The sequence below is a fragment of the Lutra lutra genome, chromosome 8 (assembly GCF_902655055.1).
Source record: "Lutra lutra chromosome 8, mLutLut1.2, whole genome shotgun sequence".
Lineage (NCBI taxonomy): Eukaryota > Metazoa > Chordata > Mammalia > Carnivora > Mustelidae > Lutra > Lutra lutra.
In genome coordinates this window covers 103,946,101-103,964,350 of record NC_062285.1, presented here as the reverse complement: position 1 = coordinate 103,964,350, position 18,250 = coordinate 103,946,101, and the positions used below count along the sequence as shown (strand labels likewise).

Sequence of the window (18,250 nt, the reverse complement as noted above, 5' to 3'; positions counted from 1 at the left end):
CATTGGTTCTGACTAAACTGAATTGGGCCACATGTCCATTCTTGAAAGGGTCACTGTGGTTAAGGGAAAAGGTTGTTCTGATTTGATCTGCTTGTGTCAATTTTACTTGAACGACATAAGCAGTGATTGATAGGGCAATGGTTTCCCCCACCAGAAAAAAAGAAGAAGAAGAAGAAGAAAAAATAAGATTAAGGTGCCATTATTATTAGCAGATAGGGTAGGGGATGCTGGTCAGCCAAAACTATACCAGGTTATCAAGGCATATTTACTATGAAGCCAATGGTTCTTAAGATACAGATCTTCTAACCAGCTTATGCTTCCTCCTAAAACACTACATGTAATTTTATATTTCTATTTTTATATTATTTTCACGCTCCCTCAAATAGCATAGGCTTCAAAAATTCTCAAAACCGGATTTTATCCTGCCAAGACTAAATCCATCAGAGTTCTGTATCATTAGGGCTACTTCTCTTGGAGAGCAGGACAGAATTAGTCCCCAGTGAGGCCCCCGCACCAACCGTTACCAGCAAGAGTTCAACAATAACAATAGCACTGAAATTTCTGGTTATAAAAAACCAGTGAACTACCAAGATTCCAGTGAACTTAAGAAAAGTTCCCACTTGTATAATAAAAAACAAATGAAACTAATAAGTAGAATCTTTTTTTCCAAATTGTTTTCATTGAAGTTGTTTCTTCCTGGAATATTATTTTAAGCCCTATGTAACTCTTCACAGCTAATTTAGTTGCTCCCAGGCATCTAGTAATTTAATTATTTGTGGTGTTAACTTTTGTGTCTTACCCTTCCATAACAGGGCTCATGTGTTAGTCATGTTTGTTTTCACAATCCTTGCAACGCCCAGCATGGATAAGTACCAGGCGAAGATTACTGAAAATATGGGTGGATGAATAAAACTCTATCTCACAACAGTCCTGTGAGTTTATTAAGCATCACAGTCATCTCACAAAAAAAAAAAAAAAAAAAAAAGGAAACCAAGGAACAATTCAGCTAAATTGTGGCAGCGCAGAGGCCGGAAGTATATTTTTTCTACTTCCTAGAACATTTCACTTCCCTTATTTCATCTTGTCTTTGAAGAAATATTCTGTGGTCTCAGCAATGATTTCAAGTACTTTTGTGGTCTGTGGTTTCTCTAGCAGTCAGAATATAGTAGGGACAACAGAAATCAGGAGAAGAAAGAAAGAAAGGAAGGGGTCAAGAGAAGTTCTGTTTTTGATTTTTTAAAAAATTAAAACAGGAGATAACTAGCACCCTGAGGACTACAGAGAATGATCTGGAGCAGAGGGAGATATTAAGGAGGTAGAAGAGAAAGTAATCTGAGGAAAAGTGGAAGGAATGTGTATAAATGTTGTATGTAGGTAGATGTGGCAGCAGGGGTGTATGAAATTCTTTTCTCTCTGCTTTAATTTTTTGCAGTGAAATCAACATCAAGGTCATCAGTTAAGGGAGAGAGTAGAAGAGGTGGAATGGTAAGTTTGAGAAGAAAAGGTGTAAAATTGTCATCTAAGAGCTTGAGAGGGTTCTCAGATGACAAAAAAAAAAAAAGAATGAATGTACTGAAGAAATACAAAATGATTGCTAGGCAGCACTAAATATTCTTTAAATGTTGGAGGCCATAAATATAAAGTGAATCACATCACCATGGGACGAGTTTTCCTCCAGGTTCATTCACTGCTGGTACAGAACTGGTGGAGGGTTGAACGTAACCAGGACTGTGACTTTATCAAAGGAAGTGAGAGGGGAGCAAGAGTAAAGGGTATATGCAAAAGTCAAACTGCATTCAGTTACACAGGAGTTCAGTGAGTTGGGGGGGGCAGGATGGAGAAAGAATATGCAGAGTTTGATGAGGGTCAGTAAAATGCTGTGGGATCACCATATAGACCCAATAGGAATAGAATTTTTAAATGGGATCCATATTTAAATCAGCATTTAGAAATCCTAGTAGAAGCACTGGTAGAGTTGGACCAAAAGAAAGAGCACTGAAAAGCCAGGATGGAATCAGCAAGATTGGGATGCCTAGAAGTGAGTCTGTGGGGAATTTGCAGAGACTGATGATGCCTGCATGGAGGGTAGGACCATGAGCTTAAGTAGCTCAGGAGGGATTAGAAGACAAGATCATTGGAGGAAAGACCAGGGTATGCTAATCATCCTCTCATCACTGGTCTACCTGTATACTCTCACCTAGATTCTTCCAATTACAGCACTGAACTTATAGCTTACTAATCATAAATGAATATCCTCTTCTAGAAAATCTCAAGTTTGCCTCAGAGAATTTTTTACTATTTTGTCATTTTATTTTACTATTATTTTAAGATTTTATTTATTTATTTGACAGACAGAGATCATAAGTAGGCAGAAAGGCAGGCAGAGGAGAGAGAGAGGGAAGCAGGCTCTCCATGGAGCAGAAAGCCCGATGTGGAACTTGATCCCAGGACCCTGGAATCATGACCTGAGCCGAAGGCAGAGGCTTTAATCCACTGAGCCACCCAGGCACCCTACTATTTTATCATTTTAAACAAATAACAGAAATGACACAGATAAGACTCATTTCAACATTTATTTGCTGTTTTCTTTCTTTTATTATAGTCCTATCTAAATCACAGACTCAAATCTATAATTCCATATAAATAATTAACAAAAATGCAAAGTAATATCATACCTCCAATAAATCCATTAAGTTATTATATTGTGTTCAAGTCTAGTTTATATTTCACTTCTAAATGTTATATTTAAAACAGCAGAATATTAAATGGAAATATTAACTGAAAATGTGAAAAAATGATCAAGCGGTGGACAGAATAAGAAACTGGAGAAACAAAATCAAAAATGGATTATTTAAATAGAGATACTCAGTGATAAATGAATTTCAAAGAAACAATGTTCCTTGTGAAATTCCCATAAAAATTATAATTCAAACTGTACTAAATGCATTTTGTCTTACGTACTTGACCTCTAGTATTTCATAGGTATCTTGATACATAATTGAAGACATTTGTGAATACAGAAATGTCTGAAGTATATGAATCTTCATGCCATACTAAGTTTTAAAAATATCTAGTCACAATACATATATCCATCATCATTCTGATTATGAGACTATCTGGAGCTATGGGAAAGCCAAAGCTTCCTGCAACTACTGAAAAATCTGCAAATACCATCCTGATTGCTATATCTTGCCATCACCTTTTCTACCTTTACTCAGTACTGGCCCACTGTAATCTTCACACGAACTTCTGATGCCTGATGATGCCACTGATAATTCTACAAGGACCCCTTGAAATGTGTTATCAATGTGGTCATTATCTACTGGAGGATATTGTGTTAATGGCTGCAGCCTGCCAAAGTGTTCAAGTTCACCAAAGTGGAGAAGCTCTTTAGCACCCAAATTTGTGATATGGTTATTTTTATGAGCTTCAGGACAATTCTTTGAATCTTTGGAGTACAATAGCAACTTTTTTAATATTAAATATTTCTTTTTTTTTTTCCTTCAGAATTTACCAGGGCTGACCAGAAACTTATTGGAATAACAGATATACCACTACTTCTATGAATTCTTACATTTAGATAAAATATTCTTAAACTCTTTTTCCCCTAGAAGCATGTATTTTGCTAAGAGCTTTCTTAGTTGCTCATAAATATGGATCTATATAACACAATTACACCAAAGGTTTTCCATATATGCCTATATTTACCTGGGCCCTAGGAAAAAAATACCTTGGACTAACACAGAAAAGTGTGTTTTATATACTTAAAAGTCTGACAAATTGTGTCTGGGTATGAATATGGGTTTTTTTTCTTAAATATTTATATATAATGAAATATTTCCATAATTAGATTTTTTCCCTAAATATACTTTTGGAGCCATCATGTAAGAGTTTTCTAAATAATATAGAATTGAAAAAAGGGTTAGATTGGCCATGGAATATTTGCATTGACATCTGATCTTTAACATTTTTTAAATCTCCAAATATATTCAAGGGCTGTCTTATTAACAATGGAAAGTTTTCCAGAACTTCTCTTACATTGAACTTGACTAAGGGCAAGAATGACTTAAAGATCTCAACCTCTAAAAGCACTGCCATTCTTTATAAAATTCTTCACAGAACAACAAAGAGATCACCCTGAGCAAAGTAGCCAAATATTTAAGAATCTCTGAAGTATGAGATGTACACAGTCCATTTATGCTTAAGAAAAAACAGTATAGCACAGTAATGCTTAATAAAAAGACTTACAGAGAGATTGCAAAAATTCTGAGGTTTGACCTACCCATCAGTCAGGTCACTTACCAGATATCTCCTCGAGGCACTGCTTAGCAGTTTTATTATATGATAAATCCATCTTAGTAGGACTGGTACAGGAGTCAGCAGATGGTAAAGAGGTACCTTCATTTTCTGAATGCGATCTGAAATTAACCAAAAAGACAGAAACATATAGCAATTGTTGTCACCAATGACTCAAAGTTCCCTAGTACAAGCAGAAATCAACATGTTAAAAGTTTTCTATCAAGGTAAGTAAGCATTTCCTAATGACGGAGACATTCCAAAACTATCTATTAGAGATAGTCTTTATTATGTTTTTCATATACAACTCACGTAGGAGTGAAATATTAAATCATATTTCTTAGACTCTCCTAAACTTGAAAGCTTGTAATTACCAATAGTTGTATTTTGGAGAAGTAAAAGATGAAAAGATCCAACTTTTTTTCTGCTGTTTTAGAAAAAAAGTCTGGCTAAGGTGTGTTCTTGTCAGAATAACCAATAAAAGTACTGAAAGCACCCCTAAAATTATTTTTTCCATGAAAATTCTAGAAAATATATCCTAAAATTGGAAGCATAAGTAAAAACAAATTTCAGAAAAGTTAAAGTCAATGAAAGCCAAATTCTCATTAAAATTTCATCTACTGTATATTTTATGTTTGTGTGTGTGTGTATGCATTGGTATGTATTTGTGTGTGTGAGTAACATGTAGAGAGTAGGTCTAACCAAATGAAAAGCACGCAACAGACAGACTGTAAATATTCTGACATTCCAATCTTACTTCTTACATTGCTTCTTCCTTTTATGCACAGGCGAATGTTTTAAGAAGCATGATCTTTCCTGATGCAGCTTCAAAATCTACATATATTTGATCCAAATCACCACATTTTAAAAAATCTACCTCGTGAACTACTAAGACACAGATGGAGGCAAGGCCATATAGTATTGTATGCTAGACTGTGTCCTTTGGAGACTTCTCATTTGCTGGGCATCTCATTTGTACGACCGGTTTTAGACCATGGCAAGAGGACACTAAATAGTTCTCACTTTCTAAAAACATCTATAGAGAATATTTATATGTGAAAGGAAAATGCAGTATGTTTTTTTCTGAATCAATTTTTAATTAATATGTTATTTTTATTCTAAATCCTGGTGTTGTTTGAAAGGAAATAAAACATAATCACCAAAAATACTTTGACTTGATCTGACAGATATAAAAACTCTGAGCTCATTAGGATTTTAAGAAATCATGGAAAACTTTATGTTGTATGTATGGGTGTATGTGTATATACAGAGATTGATATAGAAAAGAAAGAGCTATGTAAGAATTCATACAAATGGTTTCTGTTGATTTCTGGCAGACTATCCTTATTTTATTCTAACTTAAAACTGAATATAAAAAGCGTGGCAAAATTAAGAAAGAGAATATAGTATCCAAGCGACAGGATGTACCATAAAGGCCAGTAAAGACCTCAATGTTGCTAAAATCAACACATCTTAGTCTTCACCTTCCTTGATGTTTTGGCAGCATTTAGAACAGAAGACCATTAGTCTTTTCATGAAATCGCCCTACCCTGGCTTCTATTACAAAAATCTTCCCGTTTGTACCCCATTCTCAATGGATGCTACTTTTCTCCTCTTTTGTTCTCTTTTACCCGATTTTTAAATGTTTTTATGCTCACCGTTGTATCCCAATGCCTTGCCCTAGTCTCACAATATGCTGCACTCAGGAAATAGTTGGCATTACTGGAGTATAGCAACGTGGAAGGAAGCATGGTATAAGGGTGCATGCACTGGGTTTCAGTGTAAAATTTGGCTCTCTAACTACCTACTTAATAACTCATGTGACCTTGTTAAGGTCTTGAATCTCAATTTGCTCATGTATGAAAGCAAAGAAAAATGTGCTCCTTGCAAAGTAATTGTGAACTCAAGCGTTATTATTACTTAAGGTTTGGAAAGGCATTCTCTTGAGGCATGTAGGATTCTTGTCAACATTAAAATGTGGGGAATATATCTGGCTCTCTGTATAGCCCATTTCTTTTCTTCTCTGGCTCCCAGGTTCTCCTATAGCCCTGTCTATTGACACCCCTTGGTATTTACTGCTGAAGCCCACTATAGTTGGCTCCTCTACTTAGGCTCATTTCTCACTAGCCACTGTCCTTCCCTGACCTGATCCTTAGCCAGCTGGCTATGAATGAAGGGATAAAATCCTCTGAAGTTTTCTAAGGACTTTTGTTACTCACTGAAGAAGTTTAAACGGAGAGTATATAGTGAGATGGGAGACCCCAGGGAAAGCTGACTGGCTGCTTGCCAGGAAGGCAGGGTGCCTTGGTAAACTGGCTGTGAGCCAGGATTGGCCTCTAGTCCTGCAGACTCAGTATTCACAGACTGATCTCAGAAGCTGAGTCACATTAAGTAGTTCACTGTGATGGCTGTCTAAAGTCCAGTGCCTTGGTTCTTATTAGAACAAGATCAGCAGCTGTTATAGGAGCCTGAATGCCTATGGTCATGTTAGTTACAAAGATTCACAGTATCTCCCTCTGGAAAAATCTGCATGGAGCAAAAGCATATTCAGAACGTGTTTTGAGAGTACAAATTTTGCTTTGCTCTGAACAAACAGATCTTAAAAAGTGCTGCTCAGGAGCTGACTGTGGCTATCTTCCTCAGTATGAGAGACCCGGTACTCTCTACCATCAGCCGTCTCCACACCCCCGTCTGAGTCTCTCTCTCTCTTTTCTTTCTTTCTTTCTTTTTTGTTTTTTAAGATTTTTCTTTATTTATTTGACAGACAGAGATCACAAGTAGGCAGAGAGTCAGGCAGAGAGAGGGAAGCAGTCTTCCCGCTGTGCAGAGAGCCCGATGCGGGACTCCATCCCAGGACCCTGAGATCATGACCTGAGCCGAAGGCAGAGCCTTAACCCACTGAGCCACCCAGGCACCCCTGAGTCTCTTTTATGAAAAGTATGCATGCTTCTGACAGCTCAGTCTTGTCTCAGGAACCTTTGTTTTATTTTATTATATGAATCTGTCAGTGTGTGTTTCTGGCTGATTCCCTCTTTATTATCCCTTTTTACTTTAAGTCACAAGAGGCAATTTTATTTACCTTATTTTCAAGTTCTTTGGTGTATTTTCTATGGTATTCCCTACATCAGCAATACCATCATTGGAAAAAGGTTGATCAAGGAAAGGAACATAGAAAGGTTAAATTTTAAATAATTATAAAAAGGACTTGGAAGTCATCTCTGGTTTGCATGGACATGTAAATGGGTCCAGATCTCTGTTTTACATATGTTATGAGCCATTCATTTCTCCGGGATTTCCACTCAGTATTTGTTAGGGTGAAATCAGATTTTAACTCCAGTCTCCAGAGGGGCAATCACTGCTAACTGGTAAAGATTTAACTTTTAAACAAATGATCAAAGAAGTTCAGTTAAATCTCTGAAGACTCCCACCATGTCCTCTCTTTCTGTGCATGTTTCATTCTAATAAAACAAAGGGATTTGGGGTTGCTTCATGAAACAATTTCTGAAGAGTTCAGGATCAATAGTGCTCTTCAATCAAAGGGTACATCTTGACAGATATAATAGATACTAAATCGGCATCATCCACTGTTCCCACATAAACTGATACTGCACTTTCCTCATATTGATTGGAAAAAGAAAAAGTAAGTGTCATGATGTTCCTTTAAAATATTTAGAAGATATGTCCTGTGCAGACTAATAACTATGCATTTACAACATGGTCAATATGTTACAAATACCCATTGAAACTGTAAAATACAGCACTGCAAAAAAACACCATTTAATTCATTTAGAGTGCTAATAAGCCAGGCTCTCAGTGTTAGTATCTGTTACTAAGGGGATAGTGGTAAAAAAATCTAGACTTCACTGATGATTGACATAAAAGCTCTTTCCTGTCTATGTGTACTTACTATGTGTCAAATACTAGGCCTGGTATTCCTGTTGTTATGGAATGAATGTCTGTTTCTTCCCCCAAATTCTTATGTTGAAAACTAATCTCCAATATGATAGTATTAGGGGATGGAGACTTTGGGGGCTAATTAGGTCTTGAGGGTAGAGCACTGATGTCTGGGATTAGTGCTGTTGTAGAAGAGACCTCAGGGAACTCCACTGTCCCTTCTGCCACATGAGCGCAGAGTGAGAAGATGGTCATCTATGAACCAGGAAGCAAGCTCTCACCAGACATGGAATGTGCCAGCACATTCCATGGCACAGAGGGGGCACGTTTGTGCCGGGGTGGGAGGGGCCTGCAGAATCATGATAAATAAATATTTGCTGTTTAAGCCACTCTGTCTATGATATTTTTGTGATAGCAGTTTGAACAGATCAAGACACTTATAATTAGGTGCTATAGATAAATTTAGACTTCTAGAGATTGATAATCTGTCTGTGGAACAAGCTGGTTGACAATCATTCTGTATTTGAAACTGGCTGCCTCGAAATACTGTTTTTTAACTGCTACCCTCCAGTTTAATACCATCCAAATGCCCCTGGACACTATTTTAGTACATTTAAGTTCTCCTTTGCTGACACATACCTCACTAAGTTAATAACACACAATATTTGAATGTGACAATATCTATTGGTCTACCTGAAATATTATTCTCTGTTCTTTACTACCTTAAATTTTTTCTTGAGAAAAAGAAGATATTATACACACCGCTTAAAGGAATTCAACAATAAGTCCTAGATACCATCAACTGGCAAATTTCAAATTTCATAAATATGGGTGTTTGCTTATTGATTTATATCAATCAAGATATATCTTCCTGTGCATTCATCTTAACATGGATCTAGTCACAAATATGAACACAAATAGAACTGATCTGAGGTAGCAATATTAATTAATGTTCTTACAGTTCTTGATTTATAAATCCAACAAAGGCAAAGAAAAGTATCTTTCCAAAACCACCAGTGGTTTTGCTTTCTTCTTTCCTTCCCAGTGGGAAGGCGGACAGGTGACAGCCAGGGCCAAGGACAGAAATCTATCAAGGTGAAAAGCAGTTCAGGGTGGAAGGGAGATATGTGAGATTCAGGTGGGTTGAGCAAATAAGAAAACATAGTGAGGGGGTGCCTGTGTGGCTCAGTGGGTTAAGCCTCTGCCTTTGGCTCAGGTCATTATCTTAGGGTTCTGGGATTGATCCTCCCATGCAAGGTGCTTTCCCGCTCAGCAGGGAGCCTGCTTCCCCCTCTCCCTCTGCCTGACTCTCTGCCTACTTCTGATCTCTGTCAAATAAATGAATAAACAAAATCTTTAAAAAAAAAAAAAAGAAAAGAAAACATAGTGAGGATCATGGAAGCCAGGTTTCTCAGTTTACTAAAGGAAATACAAGTAGAGGAAGGGAAAATACATATTGTCCTCAATTTATGACAGAGTTACATTCCAATAAACCCATTGCAAGTTGAAAATATGAAAATATTGTAAGTTGAAAATGAATTTACTAAGAGACCGAACACCATAGCTTAGCCTAGTCCACTTTAGATGTTCTCGAACAGTTACATTAACTTCCACTGGGCAAAACCATCTCACACAAAGCCCATTTTACAACAAAGTGTTGAATATCTCATGTAATTTATTGAATACTCTTCTGAAAGTGACACACGGGATGGCTGTATGGGGACAGAAGGATTGTACGGGCATCAGTTTTTTTACTCTCATGATTGCTGGCTGACAGGGTGTGGGCTCCTCCTGCTACCCGGCATCACCAGAGACAGGACCATACTGCATATCAGTCTCCTGAGCAAAAATCAAATCCCAACATATGGTTTCTACTGAGTGCATATTTGCTTTGACACCATTGTAAGTTGAGGGCTTTCTGCCTTTGTGTATATATATCATAGATAGCTCACAGATGCTGAGAAAAATAATGATATAAGTGTGTATGTGGGAGCACACGTATATTGGGAGCGGTGAGATCTTGGTTTCTAAATATCACTCTCTACAAAAAGAAATCAGGACTCCTTAGTAAAAGCTGCTGCCAGCACAGGGAGAGGACAAGATGAGCCTGGAACTCTTTGAGCCAAAAAGAAATGAAGCTCTCAAAGAATAATGAGAGCAGAAGCCAGCTTGAAGAGAATCCCAGTAGTGAAATCTGAGAAGACTTAAGCATTAAAATAGTCATGTCAATGGATTATAATCCACTGAATACAATGAGAATCCATTAGTCCACAGAATTTGAAGAGAGAAGAAGGGAGAAGGGGAAAGGGAATCTCTTTCTTAACAAAGAAAGCCAAGGCATAAATGCACAAGGAATGTGCAGGATTAGAAATCATTTGACCTCTATTAAAGTAAAATATTAATTTCCACAAGAAATCTCAATGGATGCTAAGCCTTACAGGTAAAAGTAGATCAAGGAATAGACTTTTTATAAAGAGTCTCAAAATATCTTCCCACAAAAATACTTATTAAATACAAATGGGGCAAAGTAACTCTAGAGTGAAAAACCCTGACAGACATTATCTTAATCAAGGGAGAAAATTTAACACCACCAAAATGGGAAGCAGAGATATTGTTGCTACCTGATAGGGTGCAATGGAAAGAACACAGCAGCATTTCTGTGACAAATTCTAGGAAAAACAAAACAAAACAAAACAAAAAACCAGAATATGCAGCTAAACATGAGGAAATCTCAGACAAGCCTAAGCCTAAATTAAGAAACATTCTACAAAAGCCTGTCTTCAGCATATCAGCTTCACGAAAGCCAAGGAAAGACCAAAGAACTGTTCCAGACTGAGGGATATTAGGAAAATGTGACACCCGGATTCAATGGTCATCCTGAATCCATCAAAGGGATCTCTCTGGCACAATCAGTGTAATTGAATAAAGTCTCTGGGTGCTCTGAGTGAAGTGTATGTGGGAGTTCTTTGTACTGTTCTTGCAAATTTTCTGTAAGCTTAAAATTTTTCCAAGAGCACATAAAATATAGAAAGAAGAGACAGCAGTGGTTCAATTGGGCAATCTGGCAGTAAACCCTGGAAGCTAACTACAGAAGGTATTTGATAAAGCTTTTCTGCTGAGAGAATGCCAGCTCTTAGCACTATCCCACACAACAGGCCTTCTTCTAGTGGTGTCTCTGTATTCCATCTTCAAAATAATGCTGTGTGAGGGAGTTTCAACTGCTACCCGACGCACAGTTCTATATCGAATCTAGCAAAAGACCAGCTCGCCAAGGTAAGCATTCGATAAGCTGCAGTTCGTCCTGACGACCAATTATGTCCAGTTCACATAAAACCACAATTGCAGTATAATCTGTAATAGTAGCTGCAGGGCTCACAAAAGCTTTTACTGCATGATGGTTATCTGCTCTACATTTCAATCTGGGTAAATTCACAGCTCCTCCTACTCAATTTACTGGTTCAACAAATTAGCCAAACTTAAAACCCCGTGAGTAAGCATTTTCAAAATTGATGTTTTACATTCTTTACCTTCCAGAACTTAGTATATTCAAGTGTCAATTTTCCATGTCACTTTCTAGGCAAATCTGAAATCTTGCAAAAACTGGTTACAACAAAAAATATCATGATGCTATGGTATAAGATATCTGAAAGAAGAAAACCTCTAAACTCAGACTTTAGTGACCTAATTTTACAAATCAAGTGTGTATAGACGGTCTCTTCTTATATTTAATTCATAGCTTTGAGATGCATGATGATTTTCTTCTCTGTACAAAAATGTCTTGGCTTAGCTAAGGGTTGGGCTCTGTGTTTGTGTGTGTGTGTGTGTGTGGTGTGTGTGTGTGCAAGCGTGTGTGTATTACCCACACTCCTGATTCTGCTTCCCTTTGCCTTTAGATGTTCAATGCACACTGTTTTCCTGGCATTTACCATGAGTGGTCAGAAAATAAGGAAAAGAATAAGCACCTCAAAATAACAACTTATTAATCTGGTTAATAGCTGTTTTTAAATTTATTGGGGGTTGCTAAAAAGCTTGAGGTTTAGGAAAAATGTACAGGTCTCCCTTTTCCCCTTCTTTGACTATCTACTTTACTATTTGACTCCATCTATCTTTGCAATCATGAGGACTATAGCTCTAAAATAATGAATACAAAAGCAATGTAAGAAAAATAACACAGGGAAAGAAGGGAGCTTAGGTAACAATTTTTGAATTCCAGGAGAGGAAAATAAGTTTGAAGGCAGCATAAAGGGTAGACCAAGAAAGAACACCAAGAAAGAATGGAGAAAAACCAGGAACAAATGAAGCTTCCTTTCTTAATATGCTCTCCATTCTCCTCTCCATTTCTTCCTGTAATTGGAACCTTTAATTCAAGTCTTAACAAAGCTATCTCTGAAAGTTTGGAAGTTTCTCCCTCCTCTAGCCATTAAACATGGTATAAACTAAGCTGTCCTCTTTCATTAACAATCTATTTTACAAACTGAAGACACATCAATTTTTCTGACCATGCTTCACACACACACAAACACACACACACACACACACACACACAGAGGAGTCTAAGTACCTGATACTCAAGGATTTCTATTACAATTAGGCTCCAATCAACCTTCCTTTTCCAGGAAATCCATTCAACTCACTGACTACCCTATGCATCTGGTGTTTATCCTGTTTTTATGGTTACTTCAGTTTTGCAATTCCTTCCCTGTACTCCTCATTTTTGCATGCCTAAATCTATCTTTCAGAACCCAGCTCAAGTGCCACTATCTCTGATTCCAACAGCTAGCAGTAATTTTCCATGTTTTGAAGTCTCAATGTATCCAATCTGGTTCACTGCTAGAGAACTTTACACTTCCTGCTTCATTCTGTAGTGATCTTTAAGACAGTCTTTTGCCTACTGTATTATGGACGATGAAAGGAAAATGACATATGGACATGTGTGTTTCACTCTATCCTTGATTCCTTATGTGTAGTAGATACTTAGTAAGTAGTCATTAAAGGAAGGGAAGAAAAATAAGTGAATGAATGTTCTGAAGAGAAGATATTTTATTCTTTAAATATTTCAAAGCTGTTTATATTTCAATTAAGCATCTCATTTATAGGAAGAGGTTTCAGAATTTTCCCTGTTCCACTGCACATTTTTGTTAGCTGTTCTATTCTATTCAACCTGTGTTGATGGCGCCACATTCAACAATTTTATTTAGTGTCTCCTGTGGGTTGGGTCTATCCTGGGCCTTATGCTACTAAATAAAAAAGACAACACTTGCTCTCAGTGAGCTTACATTATAGCTGGAAATGGCTGAAATCACACTTAATAATAAGTTATCAAAATAATTACAGATAATGAGAAACTCCATGAATAAAGTATGAGAGGAAGGGCACCTGGGTGGCTCAGTGGGTTAAAGCCTCTGCCTTCAGCTCGGGTCATGGTCCCAGGGTCCTGGGATTGAGCCCTACATCTGGCTCTCTGCTCAGCAGGGAGCCTGCTTCCCTGCACTCTCTCTGCCTGCCTCTCTGCCTACTTGTGATCTCTGTCAAATAAATAAATAAATAAAATCTTTAAAAAAAATTAAAAAAATTATGAGAGGATGATGTCATATGATTTGGTGAGAGGCATACTGAATGTTTCTTTGAACCAGATGACTGGAGAGAGCTTCTGGGAAGAGGTAGCCTGTAAGCAGAGAGCTGATAAGAAGAAGTACCCTTCTTTGCTCTGGAAGAGAGTCATTATAGGTAGAGAGATTGTCCATGACTATGGCCCCTAAACAGGATAGGTTAGTTTCTTGAGACACAGGATGAAGGGAGGGGCTCAGTGCACTACAGGGAGAATGGTATGAGTGTGGCTTGTGGGCTAGACAGGGGCCAGGTTAGGTGGGCAAAGTGTTTGGGTTTCATTTTTTTTTTTTTTAAGTATAAGGGATATTCAATAGATTGTCTCATGAATTGGAATGATATATATGATTTATACTTTCAGAAGGTGAGAGTCCCTGCTGTGTGAAGGATGTTACTGAATAGAGCAAAAGTGAAAGCTGGAAGACTCGCCGGAACCTAGGTAAGAACTGGTGATGACAGCCTGGACCAGGACAGGGAGGGGGAAATGGAGAGAAATACATAGTTGAGGGTAAGTTTGGGGGAAAGAGCCAATAGGAGTAGCTGAAAAAGAGATGTACAGGGACAGAGTGACTGAACTGCAGAACAAAATATGGATTCTTTCTAAATTTTCTTCCTTAGTCTCCCACACAAAAACCATGCATCCCAACCTCTAGTCTCTGTAGTAGCTCAGTTACTAGCGTTTGCCCAGTACTTTTTAATTTGCCTACTACTTGTTCCATAAGGCTTGGATTGTAAAATTATAGAATGTCAAATTTGGATGATGCCACAACATTGACAAATTCTAACTCATGCTGTAAATCTTGTCTCTTGTCTTATCTCCTCTGGATACATTCACTGACTCCATTCTCATGCAAGACGTAGGAAAACCATTCTACGCAATTTTTTGCATATACTTCCATAAGAGCAATGAGTTTTATTTTTATTATATTCTATCATTATCTCCCATAGACTGAGCTTCCTGAAGGCAGAGGCTAAAAAACAAACAAACAAAAAAAACCCTTCATAACTCTTATTCCATAGTATTGGCAGAATGAGTGATGAGCACAAAAATGAAAAAGTATTTGGTGCTTTGCCTTTACCTAAACTATGGCAACTTGTCATTCTATCATTTCTTAAATTATCTCTGGTAGTCACCTTAATACTTACAAAGGTAGCTTATTCCATTCCAATAGGTTTAAACATTGGGAACTTTTGACATTAAATTAAAATATTCTTTCTTAAAATTTTCACCTTTGACTTCAGTTATCCCCACTCATTATATGGATAAAGATATACTAAGTTCAAAATTACTTTTTTCACATTGTAGTGACAAATGAGTTACAAAACCTTAATATAGAACATCCTTGCATTATATAGGAAGTAGGACTAATATGAAATCCATCAACTTCCAGAACTCAACATTATATTTATAGAACTCTTGACATTCAATTTATAAGAAAGAGTATTATGAAGCATATATTAGAGTCCCAGAAGAAATAATTAATAACCTAGCCTGACCTCACTGGGCTGAGAAAAAAGGAAAAATACTACCATCAGCCATCTATATTCCCATTTTATAGAAGTTATTTAATTATCTTTAAATGTCAAAAATACGTATATTTAAGCACATACATACAAATATATATTCTAAATTTATATTACTTCCAACCAATTAAGCATTTCCCATCATAAATGAATTCTTATTAGAAATTTTACAATCTATTATTCACATCTTGGCAGCCAGAATTTTTCTAGTAACAATACTTCATATTTATATACATAGAGAAAGAATTGATGAGCAAAGAAGGGCATACTAGAAGTCTAGGTATAGTTGGGTTCAAAGGCAAACCCCTACTAGTCCTGTGACTTTAAGAGATGAGTCCTGTTCTGATTTGAAATCTCTGATTCTTCACCTCTGTAGAATGGAGATAACATTCTTTTCTCATGAGGTTATGATAAAGTTTAAATGAGAGAATGAACATAAATCTTATAACATACAGACTTGCACTACCTACTCAACAACATTATAAAGTAGTTAATTATTACTATTATCTTATCAAATAATTAGCAACTCCTAGAAAGTCTGTCAGACATTTTGAAGGAAGAATTCTTAAATGGGCTTGGAGCAGGCAGAGTCCAAAGTACATGAGGGAGATCATATAATCCAAACTACGTGGCTCTGTGATGTAAATAGCTTTCGCTGACAGTTAAAAAGCTTAACTGTTAACTACTCTACCTTGAGGAGATTTATATTATCATTTATAAAATTATTTTTAATTTATAGAAGACTCCCAGCAATTATTGCCTCCTATATAGACTATGATATGAAATTTTCTTATTAGATGGTTTTATTTCCAACTACCTTATATTATTCATAATGACACAACTAATTGCTGATATTTATAAGTCATTCACTCTGAACCTGGCTCTGTGCTAAAGTCTTTACATGGGGTTGCCTTACTTAATCTTCAAAACACCTAAATACAGTGGATATTCTTAACCACCACCCTTTATAGGGTTATAAACTGAAATTTGGGGAAGACTGTTCACCATGTGGCAGGTACTGTTCCAAGCCCTGTATAAATATTAATTCAATCTTCAAAATAGCTTTATGAGACAATGTCTATTATCATCCCCATTTTACAGATAGGAATCGAGGCTCAGAATCTTTAAATATTTTGCCCAAAGTCACATGGCTAAAAAATGACCTTATCAAGATTCCAACACAGGCAAACTGGCTCTTGGGGTCATCTTCTCAACAATGCAAGATATTGTTTCTGAACAATGACAGAACCAACAGACTTCACAGCCTATATTCTTAGCTACTTGGCTGTATTACCTCGGTTTTATAATCTTCATTTTAAAAAAGGACAAATTCAGAGGTTGGACAATCTGGCAAGGACACACAGCTGATCCATGGTTGAAACTGTAAGCTGTACTCCTTCCTCTTTTTATTTTTTGTTTTTTAATATTTTTTTCTAAAGATTTTATTTATTTATTTGACAGAGACAGAGAAAGAGAGAGACAGTGAGAGAGGAAACACAAGCAGGGGGAGTGGGAGGGGGAGAAGCAGGCTTCCCACTGAGCAGGGAGCTGGATGCTGGGCTCAATCCCAGGACCCTGGGTCATGACTGGAGGCAAAGAAAAATGCTTGATCACTGAGCCCCCCAGGTGCCCCTCCGCTGGATACTTTATGACAAAGAAACAAACAATCCTATTGCTACTTCCAGGAAGATGCTTGCCAACCTGGCAGGTACAGTCTTTCTGCTTAGATTTGCACTTTCCTGTGAAACTCATTTGTGGTGATTTGAAATGACTGATGCTTCTACAGAATATATTAGAGATGCATGAGTGGGCTGAGTATGGCGTATTTAAAACTTTGTGATTTTTTTCTTACATATTTGGAATGTGAATTATGATTTGACATCTTAAATTCTCATTTGTCAGATAGGGACTCCGGAGTTACAAAGAGCTGACTCCCATCTGATCCAAAGACAAAGGTTTTAAATGAATTGCTGCTACTAAAGGCAGAAAAGCAGACCTAAAAAAGAGCTGAAATGCAATAATTAGAAACTTGCTTTGCTGAGTACATAAAGCACCAGACAAGCACCTACATTTTTCATCGAAGGAAAACAAATCCTTATAATTACTTTCTTTACTTAAAAAACCCATACATTTAACAAATTTAATATGCTTTTAAGCTATATAATATTGATGCTTATTTAATTATAACAGGTCCTACTTCCTATTCAGAAAATTTCTTTCCTATTATCGAACGTCCAACCTGCCAAAAGGTCAGATATTATTCCTCCCTACGCATTTCCTCACAAAAAAGATAGTGAATAAAAATGGAGACAAAGGTGGCTCAGTGGGTTCAGCCACTGCCTTCGGCTCAGGTCATGATCTCAGGGTCCTGGGATCGAGCCCCGCATCGGGCTCTCTGCTCAGCAGGGAGCCTGCTTCCTCCTCCCTCTCTACCTGCCTCTCTGCCTGCTTGTTCTCTCTCTGTGTCAAATAAATAAATAAAAAAAATAAAATAAAAAATAAATAAAAATAAAAAATGGAGACAAAGCAGCAACTGACATGTTTCTAATCAATGAAAACAAACCACACAATAGACAAAATGTGCTATTTGTATAGTAGAATGAATATTTTAAAATGTAGCATATGTTGACATATCTTAAACCTTCTAAAATAAAGAATTATAATGCAAAAACTAATAAATTAAGCACAATTATAAGAATCATGTGGATGATTATTTTGGGATAGGAACTTATGATTAGCTATAGGAAAGTAACATAAATTTTATGTTGGGAGAGCAATGCCTTATAAACAACATTTAACAAACACAGTGTACCAGAATATATAATAAACATAAGCATGACCCTGTTATTTTCCTCAGCTTTTTAGGTAGGTACTGTTACTCCTATTTGACAACTGTAGAAAATGAGATTAAGAGATGTTAAGTAACTTG

At 36.8% G+C, this 18,250-nt stretch overlaps 1 protein-coding gene across 3 annotated transcripts in view; it reads right to left on the bottom strand.

Annotated features, from left to right (window-relative positions):
• Positions 1 to 18,250, bottom strand: part of NAV3 (neuron navigator 3) — a 617,699-nt gene that overhangs the window by 189,260 nt on the left and 410,189 nt on the right. For all 3 annotated transcript variants that reach the window (XM_047741951.1, XM_047741949.1, XM_047741950.1), the window contains exon 9: positions 4,303 to 4,418. In XM_047741951.1, coding sequence (XP_047597907.1) covers positions 4,303 to 4,418 — 116 coding nt within the window. The remainder of the gene's footprint in view (positions 1 to 4,302; positions 4,419 to 18,250) is intronic.